At 36.7% G+C, this 21,767-nt stretch overlaps 1 protein-coding gene across 8 annotated transcripts in view; it reads right to left on the reverse strand.

The window, feature by feature from the left end:
• Positions 1 to 9,991: 9,991 nt before the first annotated feature.
• The window catches only part of khdrbs2 (KH RNA binding domain containing, signal transduction associated 2), a 72,606-nt gene continuing 60,830 nt past the window's right edge, over positions 9,992 to 21,767 (reverse strand). The window contains exons 7-13 of one of the 8 annotated variants that reach the window (XM_023963436.1): positions 21,138 to 21,220; positions 19,219 to 19,277; positions 17,451 to 17,547; positions 14,461 to 14,500; positions 13,595 to 13,663; positions 12,518 to 12,566; positions 9,992 to 10,155 (exon numbers count right to left, since the gene is read on the reverse strand). In XM_023963436.1, coding sequence (XP_023819204.1) covers positions 17,453 to 17,547; positions 19,219 to 19,277; positions 21,138 to 21,220 — 237 coding nt within the window. In that variant the 3' untranslated portion in view covers positions 9,992 to 10,155; positions 12,518 to 12,566; positions 13,595 to 13,663; positions 14,461 to 14,500; positions 17,451 to 17,452. Of the gene's footprint in view, positions 12,567 to 13,594; positions 13,664 to 14,456; positions 14,501 to 16,613; positions 17,548 to 19,218; positions 19,278 to 21,137; positions 21,221 to 21,767 lie in introns of those variants that run through there. The other 7 variants (XM_023963434.1, XM_023963433.1, XM_023963435.1 and 4 more) reach the window with 7 other exon arrangements.

A 21,767-nucleotide genomic window follows, 5' to 3' on the forward strand; every position in this document is an offset into this window, starting at 1 on the left:
AAAATCCAGTCATGGTGCTTGACATGAAGAGGATTTATCCAGTATAATAAGACAACTGGATAACTGAAGGCGGGCGGCTGTCAGCAAGATACTTCTTGATGTTCAATATTTGGTAAAGCATGACTACATTTGACACCGCTGCCCCCCCCCTCGACAGTCTGAAGCCACGGATGTCCAAGACCATTTCTGCAGATGGATTTACAGTCATTAGCAGTGAACTGGCTTTACATTGCGCAGCTTTCTTATCCGCCACTCGTCTGACGGACTACAGGTGATGTGAGATTCTTAAAGAGAGCTCTCACAGGAGCTGATGCCCGGCGTGTTCCATGAAGCCGTTGGGAGGTTAATGTTGCAGCTTGCTGATTTTTCAAATCTGCAGCCAGTAGGTGTTGCAGAATCCATTAACTTTGTCGAACCACAAAAATGTGCTGCTTTAATTGTGCGATGGCTGAATCCGTGGAGTGCAGGTGCAGCATAAAAACAGTGAAGCAACGATTACGCTGGCTCGTGTGCACATTTCTGTTCATTCAGAGATGCCTCCCTTTGTCCTCATCTTTTTATTTCATGCATGTTTGATAAATCGCCTCACTGAGTGGAAATTTGGACATTTTGTTTGTGCATTTTGCTTTGCAACACCATTTAATACATGAGAGCTTTTTTAGAGCTAGTAAAGCAAATGCTACCAAAGTGGTTTTTGTTTTTATTTCCCTTCAAAGGAACAAAAACACAATTGTAAAAAAAAAAGCAAAAATGAATCCAGCAGATGCTGAGGGGAGGAGCTTCTGGACAACCACACAAAACATTAAAAGGCAGATTTTCTTTTCCCCATAAAAAGGAAACATAGGAAATATTCTGGACTGAAAACTGTTAAACTATTACCCCATTCCTCCATCTAAAAAACATTTTCTTATTGAAAATTCATAATTTAAATTGTTTTTTTGACCCTCTACCTCAAAGTCACTTTTCTAATTTTGATTATTGTCTTGCTAAAACATACTTTCCAATGAAATAAGTTATGATGGAAAGAAAAGAATAAACATTAAACCCATCCGCTTTGCTTTGGGGGCTTTTAGGCCTCGCTGATAAATCTGATATTTACTAAAAATGGATTTCTGGTTGTGAAAAGACCCGTCAATCACAACTAGGTGTTATCATATAAGGTTTCCCTGCACACTCACCTTTCTGACTGTTTTCCATTAGTCTAAATATGGAGATCCTCCATGTTCCATTACTGTCTCCAGGTGACACAGGTATTGATCGTAACACCAGATGTGAGCATCAGTTACACCATGTCAGCGCTTTGAACAATTATTGAAAAAGTGCATTTGTTGCTGAAACATGAAGTGTCATATTTGTCTCTTAATGTCTGTTTCATAAAAAAAAAAAGGAGATATCAAACCGAGTAGACTGGATGTGTTGTCAGATGTTTTTTTTCATAAAGATCTATTACAACCCCAAAATTAGCCAGTAGCAGTGACAGCTCTGTTGAAGACAACCTCCCTGCGGCTTTCCCCTCTTAGTTTCCCCCTTGGGTGTCGTCTGCGTAGCCTGATGGACGCCCGAGTGTCTGCTTATGTGATTTACATTGCTCCCAAACTCTGAGTTTCACCTGCAGCCATGATGTCACTTCATGTTGGTCTTCATATTGAACAAAAGCTTTGAGTGCGGCGGATGTTAAAAAATAGAACTAGGCGGGCTTCATTGTAGCCAGAGCAACAATGTGCAACCAACACCCAGAGTGTAAAGTTATTCACACGTCACCGTATGTCGTTTTGCACTGGAAAAAATGTCCTCAAAATAAGTTTTAAAAAAAATACATAGAAAACAATGTTTTTCCTTGTTTTAGTAAAAAATGTATTAGTGGAACTATAAGATTTGTCTTCTTAAAATAACTAGTGATGTTCTGCTCTTTTAAGACCAAAATAAATTAGATATACTGCTCTGATAATTAGAAAATATGTCTTAAAATAACCATCTATTGTATAAAAAAAAGTTTTAAATCTTTAAAGTAGGTATACTTACATTTTCCCCCAAAAAATATAAATTTTTTATTCACAGCAGTCCAACAATCCTTATTTCTAGACTGATCAAAATAAGATTAGATGTACACATTTTGTGATAAAGTTGTAAAATTAGATATAAATCAGTAGTGAAAAACACTTGTGTTTATTTGATTAAAGTAGAGGATGCAGAGGACAGAGTTAGATGGAGGAAGCTGATTTGCTGTGGCGACCCCTGAAGGGAAAAGCTGAAAGTAAAAGAAGACTTAAAATAAAATGTTTTTTAAGATCAAATGATTCAACAAGATATTCAAGATCTCAAAACAAGTTCTCACATCTTACCGAAAAGGTACTGGTAAGGTAGTTTTGCCTTACATTAAGTACAAAACAACATTTAAACTAAAAACCAGACAAAAAATACTATCTTGTGTTTTTGCTGTGTGGGTGAAGACTTTGAGAAATTAAAATATATTTTAAAATGTATAGATTTCATTTAAAGGTTTTCTGCTTCAAATATAAAGTGACATGAATGCTGTTGAAAGCCCTTTTTTTATGAATGAAAAAGCTGATCTGTGTGTCCGACTTTGACACAAGTTGTCAAGGTTACAGCATCCTCATATTTGGGATTTGGCCCTGGGATGACATAAACTCAGAGTGGCAGTTCTCTGCAGCCATTCTGAGTCTATTTAGTTGACAAACTGATAAATAAATCGGAGGCAGCCTGGGATTTTAGAGTCAACCTAATCTGCTAAAGTTCAATTACAGATTCTTGTGTATTACCGGTAGTTCAATGAAAAAAGTTCAATGAAAAAAGGATCTCTGTGAGTGCCACCTTTTCCTTGCACTTTGCTTTTCATCAGCTTAATCGTAGCAGATCAGCGCTGTGGAATGGTGAAAGAGGGTTATTTATGTGTTTTTGTTGCTTTAGCTTTCAATGACCAAATTTCAGAGATTTCTAAAACTCTCAAAGATGTCCTGGTGGAGGCCATGAAATGTTTTCTAAAACTTGATCTCTAAGCCAAGTTTGTCAGTTGCTTAGTTCTGTTTTTTTTTATATAAATTGTAAGGAATGACCTCCTGATCTCCACATTTTTTATTTAGTAACTCAAAAAGCAAGTAAGTCTGATCCCTTAAAGAACCGCTCTGTGAAAATTGTGTTTTTAACATGTTCTCGTGGCATTTTTCTCATGATGGAGGATACATATATAAAATTTAACTCAAAATTGAGTGTCTTAGTATTTGTTTATTCAACTTGTTGTGAATGAGGAGCAGGCGAAAAGTGCTGTTTGAAAAGGGCGTATGTGTGATGTAGAAAATATGCAGAGTGGACCACATGCTTGGCTCCATTCGGATGCACCCATTTGCAGAATAATAGATCCGTGTACGTCTTTGTTGTCCTCGTCTGAGGAGGAATCTGGCTCAAACGGTACGGCTGGATAGCTCTGACACTGCTCGCCATTTTTGTTGGACTGGTGATGTTAGGTAGTAAGTTAGTGAGAGAGTTCGTAAACAGAAAACTCTGTAATGGTTTACGGAAAATGGTGAACTCTGATGAAATTATGTACTAGAAAACAACAGGTATTATAAAGTGGGACTTTAAGATAAAACGATATGCAATCTTCTTCATTTTTAAGTAACATCTTCAGGTACTTAAATTTTCTGAATGATAATGAATAATACGGCTGCACAATCTTGTTTTTGGGGAGGTTGTTGGTATAGATTGATTGGTGATGGTCTTTTGCCACATTTTCCTGTAGTTGAAGGGATGATTCTCTGATATGGACTCATCTTCAGCAGTTTAGGCTCAGAATCACTGCTTTGATTGAAATGGTTTCTGTTGCTCCAGAGGAGGGAAAAAAAGGGAAAACAGTTAAATGGATTCTGTCAAACAAACTAAAATAATCTGCTGCAGATTGGGAAGCGTCAAAGGAGAGATGGAAAGACAAAAAAAAGCTTATTAATGGAGGGAAATGCTACAGCAGAGGTTGGAAGGTGGAATCCATAATAGTCCTAACAATCATCAACCAGCTGACTGTCCTGTTTTGCTGCAGGAGGGGAGGGTTTTTATTCATTGTGGCCTGTTTATGTGGCCTCGTGAGCTGACAGAGTAAGACGTTTGCACAGGTAGAACATGACCAAAAACCAAATTCAGATCATAAATTTCCTCTTGATACGAATAAATTGACCAAAGCTCATGACTCCCATCAGAAAAAAACACCACCAGACTGGCAGATACAAGAGTTATCCAGCTTGACTTCATGCCTCCTGGTAGCTCCAGAGGAGATAAAAGGCTGTTAAAATGCATTAATTCATTCATCATCAAGTCACAGTTCTCTTTTATTTTACACACCTCTCCCTCGATAACAAACAGCAACACAAAGGAGACCTCTAAATAAAATAGTATTTGGTAAAGAGCATCAATTTCTGATCGTCATCACATCTACTCCCACACAAGCTAAAGATTTATCGCCGCAAGAACTAACAAAGCTTTGGGCCGTTCAAGTTGACAAAGTATTTCCTCCATGGAATCACACCTGCTGCAGAACATTTATTAAAGAATAAATCATTTAAAGAATGATACGTTGGGGGGGGGGGGGGGGGCATAGAAGGGGAGGAGGCAGACATCTCACTTTTCTCTCACAGCTGCATTGCTTAATCTTGGGGCTCACAGCCTTAGCAGTCCACAGGGAGAAGGAATTTTTTCGCTGTTCACTTGCATTTCTCTTTTCAGTCTCCAGCAGCTCTCACCTCGGAGAGAACTCCGAAGAACTCATAACTGTCTGAAAACTAATATTGGATCTGGAAAAGGCTTGGATTAGAAACTTCAGGACTAATAGGAGGTGCATTCACCAACAAATGGGTCACATTTTTGCAATTTTTCATGGTGGGTTGTCCTGCAGCAACATTGCTTGTTTCTGTTTCTGTTTTTGCTACTGGAAACCTGCAAATATGACCTTTTGTCAGTGCTTATTTTCGTATCAACATCATTTGTATTTTGAAGGTCTGCTTGATGTTTCCTCCCATTTACATCCAGTATCAAGGTCAGTGAGAAATGGAAGCAACGGAATGAAAGAGATGTTAATTAAAAAAAGTGAAAAGTACCTGAGAGAGCAATTTTGTGAAGATGTGGAATATTTTCCATTTACGTCAGAACGCCTCCGACTGCCAATCTGACAAAGTCCAATCCCAACATTTAGGGAATTTTGAAAAGACAAGAAAAGAATTTTGCGTTTAATTTTTTTTTTGTTGCATTACTTATTTAGAAGAAGATTTACACATTTTTTCCTTGTAAGTAGATGTTTCAAAGGTTTTCATGTAAAACAAAAGTATTTTTTTTAATTGACTACAAAGGAATTAATGTAAAAGCAAAATATATATATTTAGATAGATAGATGACTTTATTAATCCCACAATAGGGAAATTTCATTTATCTGTGGCAGCAAAAACGACATTCAGAAATAATCTATATAATATAAAATCAAAAAAGGACATCACAAATGATATTCATATTAAATAATTAAAAAATATTATGAAAATTATTATCAAAAATGAGATTCTTATTAAATAAATAAATAAATATTAAATATTAAAAAAATACAGCTGCAAAAGTGTAAAAAACATGTGGTCTGCAAAACACGAGATCAACTGTAAAAAACATGTAAAAACCCAACTTTTTTTTCTTCTTCAAAATACAGAAATAAGTAATGAAGTTCACACCAAAAACAAACAACTGTTCAGGAACAAAAACAATTGAAATGTGAAAAACAACAACTACAACAAAAGAAAATAAAGAAATGATTGAATGAAAAAGCCCCTGTGGGACCGTGGTGTGTCACTGTAACTCGGTGTTGTACAGTCTGATGGCTGTGGGGAGGAATGACCTGTGTCAGCGCTCCTTCTTGCACTGTGGGTGTAACAGTGTTGTGCTGAAGGAGCTGGTCAGCGCCTCTACAGTTTGGTGCAGAGGGTGGGAGGGGTTATCCATGATGGATGTTAGCTTAGCTAACATCCTCCTGTCTGCCACCTCCTCGATGGACTCAAGTGTGCAGCCCAGGACAAAGCCGGCTGTCTTAACCAGTTTGTTAAGCCTCCTCATGTCTCAGCCTGTACTGCCCCCCGCCCAGCACACAACTCCATAAAGGACCACTGAGGCCACCACAGTGTCATAAAAGGTCCTCAGCAGCTGTCTGCACACGCCGAATGACTTCAGTCTCCTCAGCAGGTGAAGGTGACTCTGACCCTTCCTGTACAGAGCATCCGTGTTGTTGGACCAGTCCAGTCTGTTGTTCAGGTGAACACCTAGATATTTAAATTTATATAGATACACCCAGATATTTAAATATTTAATTTTCCTGTCTCTCCTGCTCTTCTGAAACAATCTTCTTTTTCCCCTGTTGTTTTATGGTCCCAAGCAAGCTGCAGGAATGTAATCTGTCCTGCAAGTTCATGAATTTTTAAACTGTGTGGATGAAGTTTGATTTAAAAATAAGAAAACATAAGAAGTTCTCCGTCAGACAGGGCTGAACGGAACCACAGATACAGCTGAGCTCTCATCCTCCTAAAAACGTCAGTGTAAAATAAGCTCCAACTCCTGTCCAGATGTGGTCCATGTCACCTGGAAACTGAACACATAATTTAAGTCATTCCTGGACAGTGGTGAGCCGTGGTTGCATTCCTCATCTCAACAGACATGAGGATCTCCCGGTCCCGTTTGTCTCTCATTTATAGGATTTTATTATTTATTTGTTAAGTTTTAAACAGATTCATATCCTCTGACAGACACATGAAGTTGCTTTCATTGCAGTGCTCACTAATAATCTGTTAAACTTTTTTGTTTAGCAAAAATGCATCTTTTTGTTGAGGAATGAGTTTTCTTGTGATTTATGCAACTTTGCTGCTTTTTAAGAATGTTATTTTTATGTACCTTTACTGCCTTTTATGCCTTTTCTCTTTGTGTTTAATAGTTCAATGTCCATGTCTGTAATTTTTATTTGACTCAAAAATGCAGTCAGCTGCATTTATTTTTATTTTGACTGATAAAGCAGAAACACACTAACATCCACAGGCAGTCCAATCACTGTCTTGCACAGGACACCTCTTCAAAATTATAGTATTACTAGAAATGTAATGATCAGATATGACAAAAGCTTTGAAAACGTTAAGAGAAAGGGCAAACGTGCTAAAAACCAACAAAAACCATTGTATCAGGTTTTTTTATATTAAAAAAAAAAAAGATTTTGAACTTGTATCTTTAGTTGCATTTTATCCAAACTGTTTTGATTGCATTTGCAACGTGGGTTAAGTTATAACACTTAAATACTAAAAGATTAGCCATCACATTTAGCCTGTCAGCACTTTCCCCCCTCCATAATATGAATTGATATGAGTATTTGGTTTTAATGGCATGTTGGTGTTGAGTGCCCACTTGTTGTTAATTGTCATTCAGTGGAAAAAAGCCTATCCATGTGGGAATGTGACGTCTCTTTTGTTTGGCCATTTCTTTTCAGCCTCTCGTCTCACTGCAGTCCCCAAAACACAAAAATCTCAACATGAACTCGACCGCCAATCAACTCTCGAATTAACGGTCTGATGCTTTTGTTCTGCTTTGATGGATCACCTTGCTCTCAAGCTGAAAAACTATTTGCTCTTTCATGTGCTTTTAAAGGAAAAATATAGTTGAAGCAAAACAAAACCTAATTTGGAGGGCATTCAGGAGTCTGAAAGTTGACAGCTAGATCACCGTTTTTGCTGGACGTATGCATTCAGCTGTCATGGTGTGATGCTGTGGCAGAAAGGAAGCCATAAAAAAAGTACATCTAAAGTACTGGAAGTGATTCTTTCTGGAGTTAATGGGACTCTATTTCCGTTCTATTTATAAAATCGTTCCAAAAATAGTTCTTTATTATCTTAGAAGACAAAAAGTTAAACTTTTTGTTTTTGTTTTAGGATCTCCGATACCATTTTTTCATCTAAAATTTGATTTATTGGTGTATCCCAAACATTAATTGTAGATAACACAACAACAACAGAAGTCGCACAGATTTATCAAACTCATTTCATAAATAAAGAAATGAATTAATTAAAAAAAGAAAAATTAGTGAATCTACGAAATGTAAGAAGATGCTTAACAGCATAATTACTCATAATCAAAAATTTAGATTTTTGCAGTAATGCATAAAAAAACATTAGATTAATTAAATATAGTAATTATGAACTAAAGTCAAGTAGAGTTTGACTTATTGCTTGAAAAGGAGAAGGAAGAAGCAAACCTATATAATCCCACCCAACCTGTTTGTGTTTTTTGCAGATGCCGTACTGATTTAGATTTATTTTAAGTGGGTTGCAAACTGTAACCCATTTATTTGTCTCTACTGAGACAAATAATAAAATGTGAGGATTCTTCCTTTTTTTGCAATCCCTTTAAACTTTGACAGAAAAGGTGCATCAGACCAAGTGCAAATATTATGAAATATGTTCATAAACTTGCTTTTACCTGCTCCTTTGCAGAAGAGAAAAAATACCTTTCAAGAAAGGACTTGCTTCAGAGAGCAGCTTCAGTTTTCCTTCAGACGTGACTAAAACGCTTCACCAAAAAGGTGTTGTGGTTCTAAAACGCTGTTTAATCTGTAACAAATGGCAACCTACTTTTTGCGAGACATGCTTTGCACCCCACTAGCGCTATATCTGTGAAGACACTTTGTTAACCATGTGACTTCATTAGTCAAACACATTCTTGGCGCAATTTAAACAGAGCAACCCAACGTGACAGAGCAGATCATCTCACGGAGAGCAGTCTAATGAAGTTCTGAGGCGTGCCTTTGTGCAGAATAAAAGCCTGTTTTGACCAGACATGATAGCCTGCTTGTGGCAGAAACAAGCTAATGTTTTTAGAGAGCAACTCCAGCCACACATGGCTTGGATTCCGCCCCACTTTAACCAGAGAGGCAGCATAAAAATATTCAAAATGCATTTGCAACTCTCACTGCACATCGTTTTATCTCAAGGGCAGGAGTGCTTGAGGAGGCCCTTTTGGAAAGCAGCGTTCATAAGCCCACATTCTCTCCTCTGGCTGATGGAGCAGCTGTCTAAACAGAGCTGGGTTTGTTCAGGTACTTGCTCGTGACTGGAAGATCTGCTTTGTTTGGGTTACAATCATGAAGTGCTTCAGCATCGCTGAGCAGTTTCAGTCATTTGCCTAAAACCTGACCCACTTTGATGTTTTTGCATCTCCAATATTTAGATCAGGTGATTATCAGGGAGACGAATGCTATGCTGTCAGACGGTTGTGTGAGTCACGCTTCAAATAAAGTCAACAAATGTGAGAATCGGAGGTGGATGCTTTGTTTGGATTTAAGAAATTTATTCCCAGCAAAATTGATGAGAAAGGATGAACGTTTCTATCAAATCCTTGTTAAATTTCCATGTGTCTACAGTGGGAGACCAAAATTTTACATTTAAATAAACATTCTGATAAATGTTTTTCCTTTTTTTGCCCCCAAAACCAATCAGAAAATGGCTTGCAGATTATTTTTGGTCAAGAGTCCAGCTGCAACCTCTGCTTATTTAAAGGCTGTGCCACACAGCCAAACTGTACCAAAAGTCTTGCGTCAATTACGTAGATTTAACTTGAAGTGTGCGCCGTATATGTCATATATAAGTCATATATCAGTGGTGCATGCGTGAAAAGTCTGTTAGATATACATAGGACGGTCGTAGAAAGCCACAAATTTGCATACGCATCTCGCAAATATTATGCACAATTGTGTAAGATTTTGTGTGTAAACTACGTAAAATACACATAAACTGCGTAATTCTCAACTCACCTAAAATCTAGAACAGACATCTTCGAACATTGACGAATAACGAACGCAAGAAACACCTATGATTGAAGACCAAAATGCATGTAATGGCTGTGTGACACCGGCTTAATTTACTAATTTGATCTTTTCCCAAAACCCCAGACATTGCAATAAAACAGAACACATGATGAAAAAATTCACAAATCAAGTGTTTATTTACTCCTTTTTATGTACAAAATATGCATGAAAAGGACATTTTATACTTTTAAAGACAGTAAAATAATATCCAGCAGATGTAAAACAGAGCTAAACATTGTTGTCTACCAGCTGGGCAGCAAATGTTTTCCATTGGATATCTGTAGGAGGAGAAAGCAGAAATGAATTTATGTTGAAGGCACGACAGCAAATTGTTACAAGAGTGGCTTGTCATTTTGTGTGTGGATTGTTTAGTTTTGAATAAAAAAACAGATTTTCTCTGCCCATAAAAAAAGTAATCAGCTGAAAGAGTGATGGAATAGAGCACTAGTTAAATATATATATTTTTTCCCAATATAATTAAAAAAATAAATAGCTTTTTTTAAAGAAGCTAATATCTGGCTAATATAACAATTTCCTGATTGTCTGTGGATTTGCTGTAGCTTCATATTCAGCAGCCTGACAGGAAAATGTGATTATTGATTCTCCCATCCAGGTCTTGACAAGGCACCAAATGAATGTATTTCCCCAAACGTCGAGATTCTCCATTCAGTCAATATTATAATATGCGGTAGCATTCATGGGAAAAGCATGTATTCGTCTGTCTGAATTGATACTGATTAGAATGACAAATGACACCGGTGTCCTTGGTGTGTAGCTGTTCAAGTCACGAGTGTGAAGATTTTGGCTGGGTGCGCATCAAATGCTGTTTAGTAATTCCCCTTGATGCCCAAACTGTCTTTTTATGAATCCCCCAGTTATAATCTGTCAACAAGCGCCCAACATCCAGGGTGACGTTTCGCGTGGAGGTGCAGCTCTCAGCCAGAGACAATCAGCTCGTCCTTGAAATGAATACGGAGAGAAATAGACCCCTTCGTTTTCACCTAGACCTTTGCAAAACGAGCTTTTATTGTCTTGTTAAGAACAAATTGGCATGATTATTTGTGAAAATAAGAAACTCAGCATGGGAGGTACAAGCCATCATGTTGGTTCACACAGTTGCTGACAGAAATGGCAAGTACACAGTGTTGTTGCACATCTAGAGATGTCTTGTGCTCATGGAGCAAGTCTGAGCCCAGAAGCAGATGGTATTGTTGCTCGACTGCAGAAGGTGTAAGTCAGCTCAAGCTGTGCAAGCTCTATTTTCAAATGAAGATATGAGCTTCCAGTCTTAGGCTAATTTGCAGAAAAATATTGGCTACTTTTCTTCTTCAGTTTAGGTTTACATGAAACGATCCATCGCCATCACATAAGATTATAAGGCCGCTGTCAGTACGTTTTACGTTAGATGTGAAAAAATAAAACATATCCTGATTCAAAGTAATGTAATTTGCTTCCAGCAGTCTGAAATCCAATAAGTGGCAGAAATCCAACAAAGCATTACATTTAAATCCAAATTAAATGTTACGATCCATAATAATTCATGACCAGGTTCCCTTCAGTATAGAATCCTGTAAAAATGTGAAACCACACTGTGGTGTGTGACTTTTTGGCAAATCAATCATGCAGTGTGAACCCACTGCAACTGTAAAACTCCATCTCAGGACAACTGTGAAATCATGCAGTCTGAACTCTGCTTAATGCAATTTTATTCCAACTTTAAAAGTGACTCATCATGCAGGAACTCATCTCCTCTTATGCCCGAGCAGCAAAATTTCAAATTTAATTATGTTTTTTTTTTAAAAGTTGTATTTATTTGTTGTGTTGCCAAAAGTTTGTCTCAATGCTGCCACTAAGATTAAGTCTTTCTTTGAGTTTTAGAGCTTGGAGATTTTTGCAAATCTATTTCAGACAACTCGTAAAAATATGTTAAAATAATGAATGCCTGAATGATTCCCACTGGAATTCAACTTTTCGCCCCTTTGAGCGGCTAAAATATTTTAGTTGAAAATCAGATGCTTCAAAATTTTGCTCCTTTTGTTACTTTTACTCTCATGCACTTTTCATTCTTGTTAAATCTTGCAAAGCTTCAAAGCCATCATCAAAAACGATAAAATTGAGACCGACAAACTAAGAATTTTAATGCAATTTCAAAGTCTTTCATTTTGCAGTAAAATAGACACACAGCAGCTAAAGATTAAAGCTCAGTTTTACAGGTAGTAAGGATTAAGCGGTATACTCAGTACTTATAGAAAATACACTCTTAAGGCAAATGGAAACAAATGTGTTTGGTGCGGTTTTTTCCTGGCAGTTTCAAGATTCATCAACAAACTTTACAGTGGGAATTTTTATAATGTGCAGGAATGTGCTTAGGGTGCATAAATATAAATGTTACAGTCCTCAGCCAATTTGTTTGGTGCGAGCAAGTCTAATTATCTCAACTGGCTGCACCTCAGAAAGGATTAGAGAGATTTTGTGGCTTACCGACCACGTTTTCCCGTAGGAGGTCACCACTCCTGCTACTTTTCTTTTCTTTTTTCTATTTTTTTATACATACATTTCTTTTTGTGCTCAGCTTTCTTTTTATGTTCAAAATAAACATATAGAGATCTCATTACCAAACAGACATCATCACCTCCTCACCAACAGGTCACGTTTCCGTCTTTTCCCCCCACAGTTGGTGGTTTAATTTCTGCACACAATAAAATGAGTTTATGGTTACTTCTCCACAGAGACAGATGTATGCAAAGAGAGAATTAATAAAGTTAATTCATGTGCATATTATTATATTAAGGGTCTAGTCTGCATAAACAACATCACCAAAGGTGATAAACTTGGCAATCTAACAAAGCAAACAGCTTTTGAGCTTCATAGCGCTTCAGGCTGCAGGCCAGGCCAACCTGATGGACAAGAACCACGGCGAGAATGAACAGCAAGGAGACGTGAAGGCTGATTAAAAGAATTAAAAACATGAGTCAGTACTCTTTGTGGGGTAAATGAGAGACAGCAGTGAGTCTTTATTTAATCCCTTTTGTTTTTGAGTGTTAACTGACTTCTATCCGTTGGATTAGGCTTCAGAAATGCATAAAAATCTCTGACAGACGTTCAGATTTTAGTTTTTTGGCTAAAAAGTAAGTAACACAACTCCTCGGAATAGTTTCAAGTTCAGTTACATTTTCTTATAATCTCTGCGCTTTGCAGCAGAATTATTCTCATAACATAATCAACCTCGAATGAGAAAAATCTCTTTGTTTTTTTGCTGTTGAGAGAGAACAGACCTTGTTTCAGGAAAAAAAAATCTTATAAATAATCTTTTTTTTTTTTTTTAGAAAAAATGGCTTAGTGACTACAATTATTTTCTTAAAATAAGAATTATCTGTAAGACATTTTTTTCTACCCCATTGGTAGATTTTTTTGCTCATTTTAAAAAATCTAAACATATTTAAAACATAAAATGCAATAAATAAATAATTAAAAAACTAAAAACAAAAGGGGTTTATACAAATATACACCTTGGCTATCAGAAGACGTATAACCCATTATTGCAATAGTAAAACCTGTCCAACACTAAAGGCCTTTAGCTCTCATCTGTTTGCTCAGTTGTTGGACAGAACAAGTTGAGAAAAAGAAGACAAAAAAAAGAAAACCTATAGAATTTTGACATATTTCTCTGGGGCCTGTGTTTGCAGGGCATTGTGGAGGGAACCTTTGAGCACATACCAAGATTGTGTCTTGCATATTGATGAGTGAAGGTAGTCATTGATCCTTTGTGTGATGTTTTTTGTTCTCCTATAAGAAGAAGACAGTAAAGATTCTGCATCAGCTCAGTATTGATGGCGTGTTTGCTTCAGCTATGGGACAAAATGCTGAAATATCAAAAATCTGTAAAATTAAAGTATTTCCCTACTTTTAAATTATCAAATTATTTAAAACATTTTATGTTTTACAATAAAAAAATGTTATTCACATTAACCAAAGTTTTTAGTAGTTTGAATTTTACGTAAGATTTATTTGCAATGGTTAGATTTATTTTAAACAAAATAAATTCTAAGAAAGAACAAATTGACACAGATGACTCAAAAAAATAATTTCTAAAGATATATAAAAAAAAAAAAGTTATAATTGACCAAGACACGCAATTTTAATAAAATCTGAACATTCACAACTTCTTTTTTTGGTTACCTTTTTATAAAGATGTTTTTTCTTTGTAACTTTCTAAATGTTGCCACATTGAATTTTACACATAAAAGGAAAGGAAATAGTTTAAAGACATTGCAGTTCTCATCCACAGATAATACACAAATTTGTCAAAACAAATCTTCCGAGATGTTTTTGTGCTTAAAAGGTCAAAATTGTGAACTTCACTGTTACTCAAACTGTTATTTTTTTTCATAATTGTAATTATTTGTTCATTGTGCTTTGTTATCGGATCCACTGAAACCCCACTATTTTGCACAATTCAATATAAACAAACTGGTTTCAGGACAGCATCTGAATAATTTCTATATAAAACACTTTAAGGACCAAAAAATGTTTTGCTGTAATAATGTGATCCTTGTTTTTTTTTTTTTTTTTTTTTTACTCACCTGCTTTATTCCCTATTGCTCTCACCAAATCTTTGATCATCTATAGGAAAGAACACAAACACTGTCATAAAATAGTCATCATTTCCATCAACTAAACATTCTGCATGCAATATAAAATGTACAAAAAACAATTATTCCAACAGTGTGAAAAAAGTAAACCAATTCAATGCATTAGAATTCACTTTTAAAATTGATTTATTTAGATCACTAATGTGATGTTTAGATTGCTGAACATTTTTGGTTAAAATGTTTTCACAGTTTAACTGAATTCCTGAAGAATCTAGTTAGAGATGTGAAGCGGGTCTTTAGTTTTGGGGTTAAAACGAGCAGGTTTACTTTTTTTTTTAAAGTGGAAGTTAGAATTTGGAGATTAAATTAGGATTACCATTAAGGTTACCTGTTTAGAGTTAAGTCTTCTTTTCAGTCCCGTGACCTACACTCTTAATCAGAGTCAGGCTTGAGCTGTGCTAATCACAAAGGAGAATTCAAAAGGGCGGAATTGACTTGAGCCTCGGTGTTTAAAGCACGGAGAATGCATCTTTCTCAGATTAAATGACAGAAATGCAAAGAAGAGGTTAGAAAAGACATTGAAAGGTTACAAATAGCAATTAAAAGATTTGTTTTTTTCATTGAAATACTTCCAGAGGTCAGGCACTGATATCAGATCCTCCTTTAGGAGGTTATTATGACAATACATGAGGGCTTCTTACCTCTTTAAACCCCGTATCAATGTCAGAGTCAATGTCTGTTTATTAAGACTTGAAAGAATGGATTAAGAAAAGAAGCTTATTAGTTTAGAAGTAGTTAACGGATGTTCAAAGATGATTAAAAAAGGAATACAAATGTAATTTTAAACTGATTTATTTGGGAAAGTTTTAAAAAAAAATTTATGAGACATGTTAACTGTAACCTGCAAGTGAGGTTTTGGACAAAAAACAGAAAAATACCAGTTTAGCCTTTCATTTACAGCTACTAAAGTCTTCCACACTGTTGAGGTTTATGTTATTTTTATTAAATGCTTCAAGTACAAATACAAGTTACACAAAAGACAAAGCACTATATTCAATAACAAAACAATGCCAGTGACTGCTTTTAACCCAGGGAAACACAAAAAAAGGCTTTTGCACGATCACAATTTCACATCATTTGGCATTTATCAAAGTTACAATAGAACCGAGGGCCTTTTTTTGACTGTGCTATCGATCATGATGATGACACATACATGTGAGTGGAAACTGAAATATGAAATATTTGTTGCATTTAAAAACCAATCACCCTTTTAAAGTGTTCCCAGCGGTCTTTTAAAGATGATTTTCGCCAAAATCATCAAATCTGTGTAGTTTTTAATGACATAGTTTCTGCAGAGTGGCAGTAGTTCATTAAGAATCTGCCTCTGAGTTTTGGGCAGGACTGAAGGGGGGTACAACCCCATCCCCCTTCCCGTCACCCATCTGTATACACTCTTTCACAACCCCAACCTAACTTTTATGGTGCAACTAAAATGGCAAGAAACATCGGAGCTATCCAGCCGTACAGTTTTGAACCAGATGCCAGCTGGGACAAGGAAAACAAAGACGTACATGGCCGTCTTCAAGTGAATGTATCGGAATGGAGCGGTGAAGGGGGCTTGTGGCCCACCCAGCATGTTTTCTACGTAACAAATACAATCTTTATCAAGTTTATTTTTTCATCTGCTCCTGATTCCCAACAATTTGAAGAAAGAAATACACAGAAATGCCATTTTAATCTTAATTTTCTTAGTAAATGTCCTTCATCATGAGAAAAATTGCACAATAATATGTTAAAAACATGATTTTCATCAGAGTGGGTCTTTAAGGGAAGTTTGTGTGGTTTTAAATGTGTTTTGCTGTAAGAATAATTGAGAATTAGCAAACAAAAAACCACGACGGAAGCAAAAGGTTTGCAGAAAACTCAACAAAGAGAATTGCAAAATTAAAGGAAATGTTATGTGTACTGTTTGAATGTAAAGGACAGCTGCATATTAGCCAAGTGTTTAAAGTATGTGCCGTATAAGCGCCGCTGTAGCTGCTGCATAATCAGCCCCCCCCCCCCTTTAGCTTTCAATCACATTCGGACTAAATGTCTCAAAGACCCACAAAAGGTATGTGATCAGACCATCTTCAATCTTTTACCTGTGCACTTCCAGGCTTCAGGTAGCGGGATGAAAGAAAAGTACAGGCTATAAAATATGATGTTACAGCTAAAAGTGTTCTCACATAGGGTTCCATAAATCGTGCATGAGCCCAATTGCTTGGCTGTCCTGGCCGCGGGCAGAGAAGCCATTTTTTTCTACTCAGCCATTATAGAAGGGAGCATTCTGCACTCTTTTTTTGTAGTTTACCATCCACCTATAAATGAAAAAGAGAATGGGCTTTTGCTTATATTACCAGGGTGCATCTTTTGTGCAGAAAAAAAAGATGTTTTCCTTATTGAGCTAACTATATACGTACTCCTATGGTCTGTCACGTTGAGCTTCATGTGGTTTGCAGTTAAGTCTGCATTATGGCTTATGCTAAGCTGCTTTGAGGAAGCTTACTCGTGACATGGGGCGTCATATAATTGACACCATGACTTTTGAGAACCGTGCTCGGAAATGTTTAGGGAAACACACCATGAATACCAAAGTCCCTCTGAAGTAGCTCTTCTTCGGAGTGAGCACACTATCCAAACAAAGCAGTCAAAGCACTATATGTTAAATGGAACCCAATCTGTAATCATTAAAATTACTTTTGTTGAGGAGGGGGGTAACACATTTTTAATACCAGATAAGGATGTTTGAATGCCATAAATGAGACTTAATTCTGTAAATAACACTTGAGAATATTGCAGGTTGCTTTCCTGTTCTTTGTAAGCATAACTTTATTGTCTTTCCATTGCCGCCACGAGTGGGACAGAAGATGAATGTCACATGACTTAATGAAGTATTAGAAAAAGTATGAGTAAAGTAGTAGTTCACATTTCTGGAGCACCTTTAGTATCTGCCATAGGGATTTTTTCTGTAGGAGCCTCTTGTCAGACGTAAAGTCGGCGCTTTGAGAGTGGCTCGGGTGACCGTCCATTCCTCCTCTGCAAAAACACATAAAGAGCTTTTATATGTCTGGCTGTGAAATTTAACAATGTTGATCACGCAAGAGAAAAAAGTTAGGGGAATAACACATGTCTTTGTCCACGAATAAACCAATACTGAGATCAGAGTCAGCAGCTCCTTCCTTAGAGCAAAAGGACATGAAGTTGGCTACCTCTGCTGTGTGAGACGTGGCTCTGCTTCAAATAAGAGAGCGTTTATGAAGCAGAAAATCAAATCATTGCCCCCCTGGTTTTGGTTTGGTCGGAGCTCTACACCCCAGCATTGCATTGACAATGAATGAGAGCACAAACTAGCAGGAGCACCCAGTTTTTCAACTCTTGGATGGGACATGGCAGCTCAATATTGAGCAGTGCGTGTTGAATCTACAAAGCTCTAATGAGTTAATTTTTCATGAATAATTTCAAGAAATAAACAAATTCTTCACTTATAAATGTAGAAAAGTACAATGAAAATCTGAAAAATCTCAATTTTTGTATTGATTGTAATATACTTAATTTTGCTTTGAAACCCTTTCAAGATTTTAGAAGCATTTTATAATTTTGTAGATTCAAAATGTTAAATGTTATACATTATTTTAAGTGAAAAATATTTTAATTTAATATTTTTATTTACAGATATTATTTTAAAATCAATATGTCCAAAAGTAGCCTCTAAATGCCCAATATTGATTTTCATATATGTTATTTTTTCTAATTTCACAGTGAACTTCATTTGCTAAATGTCTTACCAAAAATCGCAATTTCTGGAAAATGAATCAATAATATTACAAATTTAGAATAATTTATTTTGTATGGTTACGTATATATTTTACACTAATCTATAATTCATACATTTTCATATTTATTAAATATATTTTGTAGTTCTGAAAAAGCTGCATTTATAGGACCAAAAATGTAAAGAGATGAAAATAAAATACTTTGATTCCGTTGCAGCTTTAAGATATATTCAAAAATGAGGTTAGGAGTGGCCCTCTGAAATAAACTTTTAGGGCAAATACCCAACAGGCAAAACACTCCACCTTTCAGAACAGTCACAGTTTTAGTTTTATGTGATTGCACTGACTCATTTATATTTTCGGTAAAATGCAGATCACAGTCAGGCAGGTAGAAAGAGTGAAGCAAGCAGAAGGGCCCCCTCAGGTCAGGAAGACTTAGAGTGGGCTGTTTCTGCAGCTTTCTTTTTTTTTTTCCTTCCTTTGTCTCTTAGCAGGAGCAGCAGTCAGAGACACACAAGAATGTTTTTCAAAGCCCCACACTGTGCCTCCAATGTAAGTTTATTTCCTGCGATAACAGCATGCTTTCTCTTTTTTTAATCGCAGAAAATATCATATGCTGCTTTACATTCTCATAGAAATTATTAGCAAAAAACTGTTGTGCTGGTTGCTGCCATAGTTTTAGCTTACAGCTCTGATTCATGGACAACTCAAAAGAATGTGTGGGATTGAATATGAATGTAAAAATAGCTGAAAAATATAAACCACCCATGCTTTAGTTTTAACAGTGTTGTTTGGCTCCCACAGTACAAAACACTCTTCAGTGAGTGGCAGCACAAAAAAAATACGTTTATGGAAATGAGGGTGACTCATATCTGGGTGAGTGATCTTCATCTAATAAAATTCACTTTTTATCTGATAATTCAGTTATTCTTACCATAGTTGTTGTAGGATTCATCACTGGTTCCAAGTCCATAGGTATAATACTCTGAACTGCTACGGAAGACAGGGTTAAAACACAAGTTAAATATTGAATGTGTAGTGTTGATGCAAAAAACTAATGCAAACAAGCTTTGCCACTCCCATTTTAGCATCTCTTCATTGGCTCCCAGTTCGCTTACGCATTGATTTTAAAATTCTCCTATTTGTTTTTAAATGTCTCAATGGACTCGCCCCAAAATATCTGTCTGACCTGATTCAGGTGTACAATCCCCCCCGCTCCCTTAGGTCAACAAATCAGACACAGCTGGTCGTCTCGAAGACCAGGAGAAAACTGAGAGGTGACCGAGCCTTCTCAGTCTTCGGACCAAAAATCTGGAACGAATTGCCCCTGTACCTCAGACAGATAGACTCACTCAGTATTTTTAAATCTGCTCTTAAAACACATTTTTTCACTTTGGCTTTTAACTGAGTTGGAATCCGGACTTATTTTATGTGTTTTATGCTTTATATTTTCATGTGCTTTTATTATTTTTTGTATTGTTCAGCACTTTGGTGAACCTTGTTCTGTTTAAAGTGCTTTATAAATAAAGTTGAGTTGAGTTGAGTTGAGTTTACATTATTTCTAATAATAAATAATAGATGCAATACTTAAAAAAACATCAGCTAAAAAAAAATCACAATTGAAGAGTTTTTACACTATGATTTAATAATACTATCTGTGCAAATCGCTACTTAAATGTTTTTTTCTGCAATATTTTTTCTATTTTCAGAGGAACTGTACAAGGGTTTAAGCAAACAAAGTGAAATGGACCAAATTGTATTTAGTGTTTCCTTAATCCTACGTTCACACTGGGCTCGGAAACACTTCCGATAAAAAGTCTATGTTAACGCGCGTATATGCAAAATTTTGGCTATCCATGTTTTAAGGTCAATTTTTCGGCAAATTGCGCAGCCATTTAGTGCATGTTAAAAGTTACATCAGTTGACTTTTGACCAATCAGGGACTGTGAAAGAAGAAGCCTGGAGCAAGATTTACGAGATTTGCATCGCTGTGACATTTCGCACCAAACCTCTTCCAATTGTGAGGACATGCACCAGTTAAGTGGTAAATGGCGAATACTTGTACAGCGCTTTTCTACCTTGGTTGAAGGACCAAAGTGCTTTACAGTTACACTCCCGTTCACCCATTCGCACACACATTCACACACTTATGGCGGCTCCCTGGTGAACACTGGCGCCAACCGATAACCTCCAGAGTCAATGTGGGGTTCAGTGTCTTGCCCAATGACACTTCGACACATGGGTGGGTAAGGCAGAACCAAACCTGCGATCTCCTGATCAGAGATTGACAGCCCTACCATTGCACCAGTAGCAACAGTCCAGCATGAACACCGTATGCTAAAAGCGTGTTCAAGAATGCCTGCTGAGCATTTTCTTGAAAACGTCTCACATGTCTGGTTTTGAAAAAGGACGCTATCCATCACTACTAAGTCCAAATCTATGATTGTTCAAAGCTCAACAGGTTTAACTTTCAACGAGCATTCAATGGCCGCAGGTTTGTACAAAGAGCCTGAAATTGCACTTTAAAACTTGTGTAGTGACGCATAAACGCAAGAGTTTTAAATGTGGAAGCCCGATCATGCAGATATGCAATTACATAGACTCTTCATTGGAAGTGGTTGGTTGAATTTCAAGCCCGGTGTGAACGTAGCATCAGAATCAGCGGACTCACTTTGATCATGTGAATGGTAGAAGAGTTACGGTATGTCAAAGAGCGTGTGCTATTCAGGTGTCGCCGGTGACGTCTCCGGGGTTAAAGGGTTAATATGCTAAAATATGTCTTTGACAGTAAAGAACTAATTTTTTCTACGTTTATATGGTAGTTGTGTGTGTGTGTGTGTGCATTGACGGTACCTCTTTGCTTGACTGTTGTAGCTGTCATCATAGATTTCATAACTTTCATCATCATACTCCCCTCCGTATCCATCATCGTACCCCTGCAAGGAAAAAGGAAGCAAACATTGCAGGGACAAGTTAGAAAAAAAGCGACCACCTAGATGGTGTTTATATGCTTGAGAGCGCACAGATAGAGCCAGATGAAATGGCTGGCTGCGTGCTACATAAACCATTCAACTGTCAGACAGTCCTCTGTAGCGTCCAGGGGAGGCAAATAGGTAGACTCTAGCTTTAACCATGTGGAAACTGGCTGGTAGACGCCAATTTGAAGTGGCTCCATCTGCATGTTTGGATGTTTGAAGTCCCTGGCAATCCAAGGAAAAAACTCTGGGATTTATTCGTGTTTGTATTTCATTCTATGTTTTTCAGGGAATTGGCTCTTCGTCTTTTTTTTTTTTTTAAACCTTATTGCCTTGAAATGCAGAAATACAGGCAATTAACATGACTGTGGCAAACAAAAACAAGTGTTGAGATTTGGCACATTTCAGCAGTTAAAGAATTGAAGACAGAGAAGAAGAGCATCCATATATGTCTCATTTATATACACCCACATGCACACCCATCTTTACTCATATATATATAAATATA

This window comes from Oryzias latipes, chromosome 15 (assembly GCF_002234675.1).
Source record: "Oryzias latipes chromosome 15, ASM223467v1".
Lineage (NCBI taxonomy): Eukaryota > Metazoa > Chordata > Actinopteri > Beloniformes > Adrianichthyidae > Oryzias > Oryzias latipes.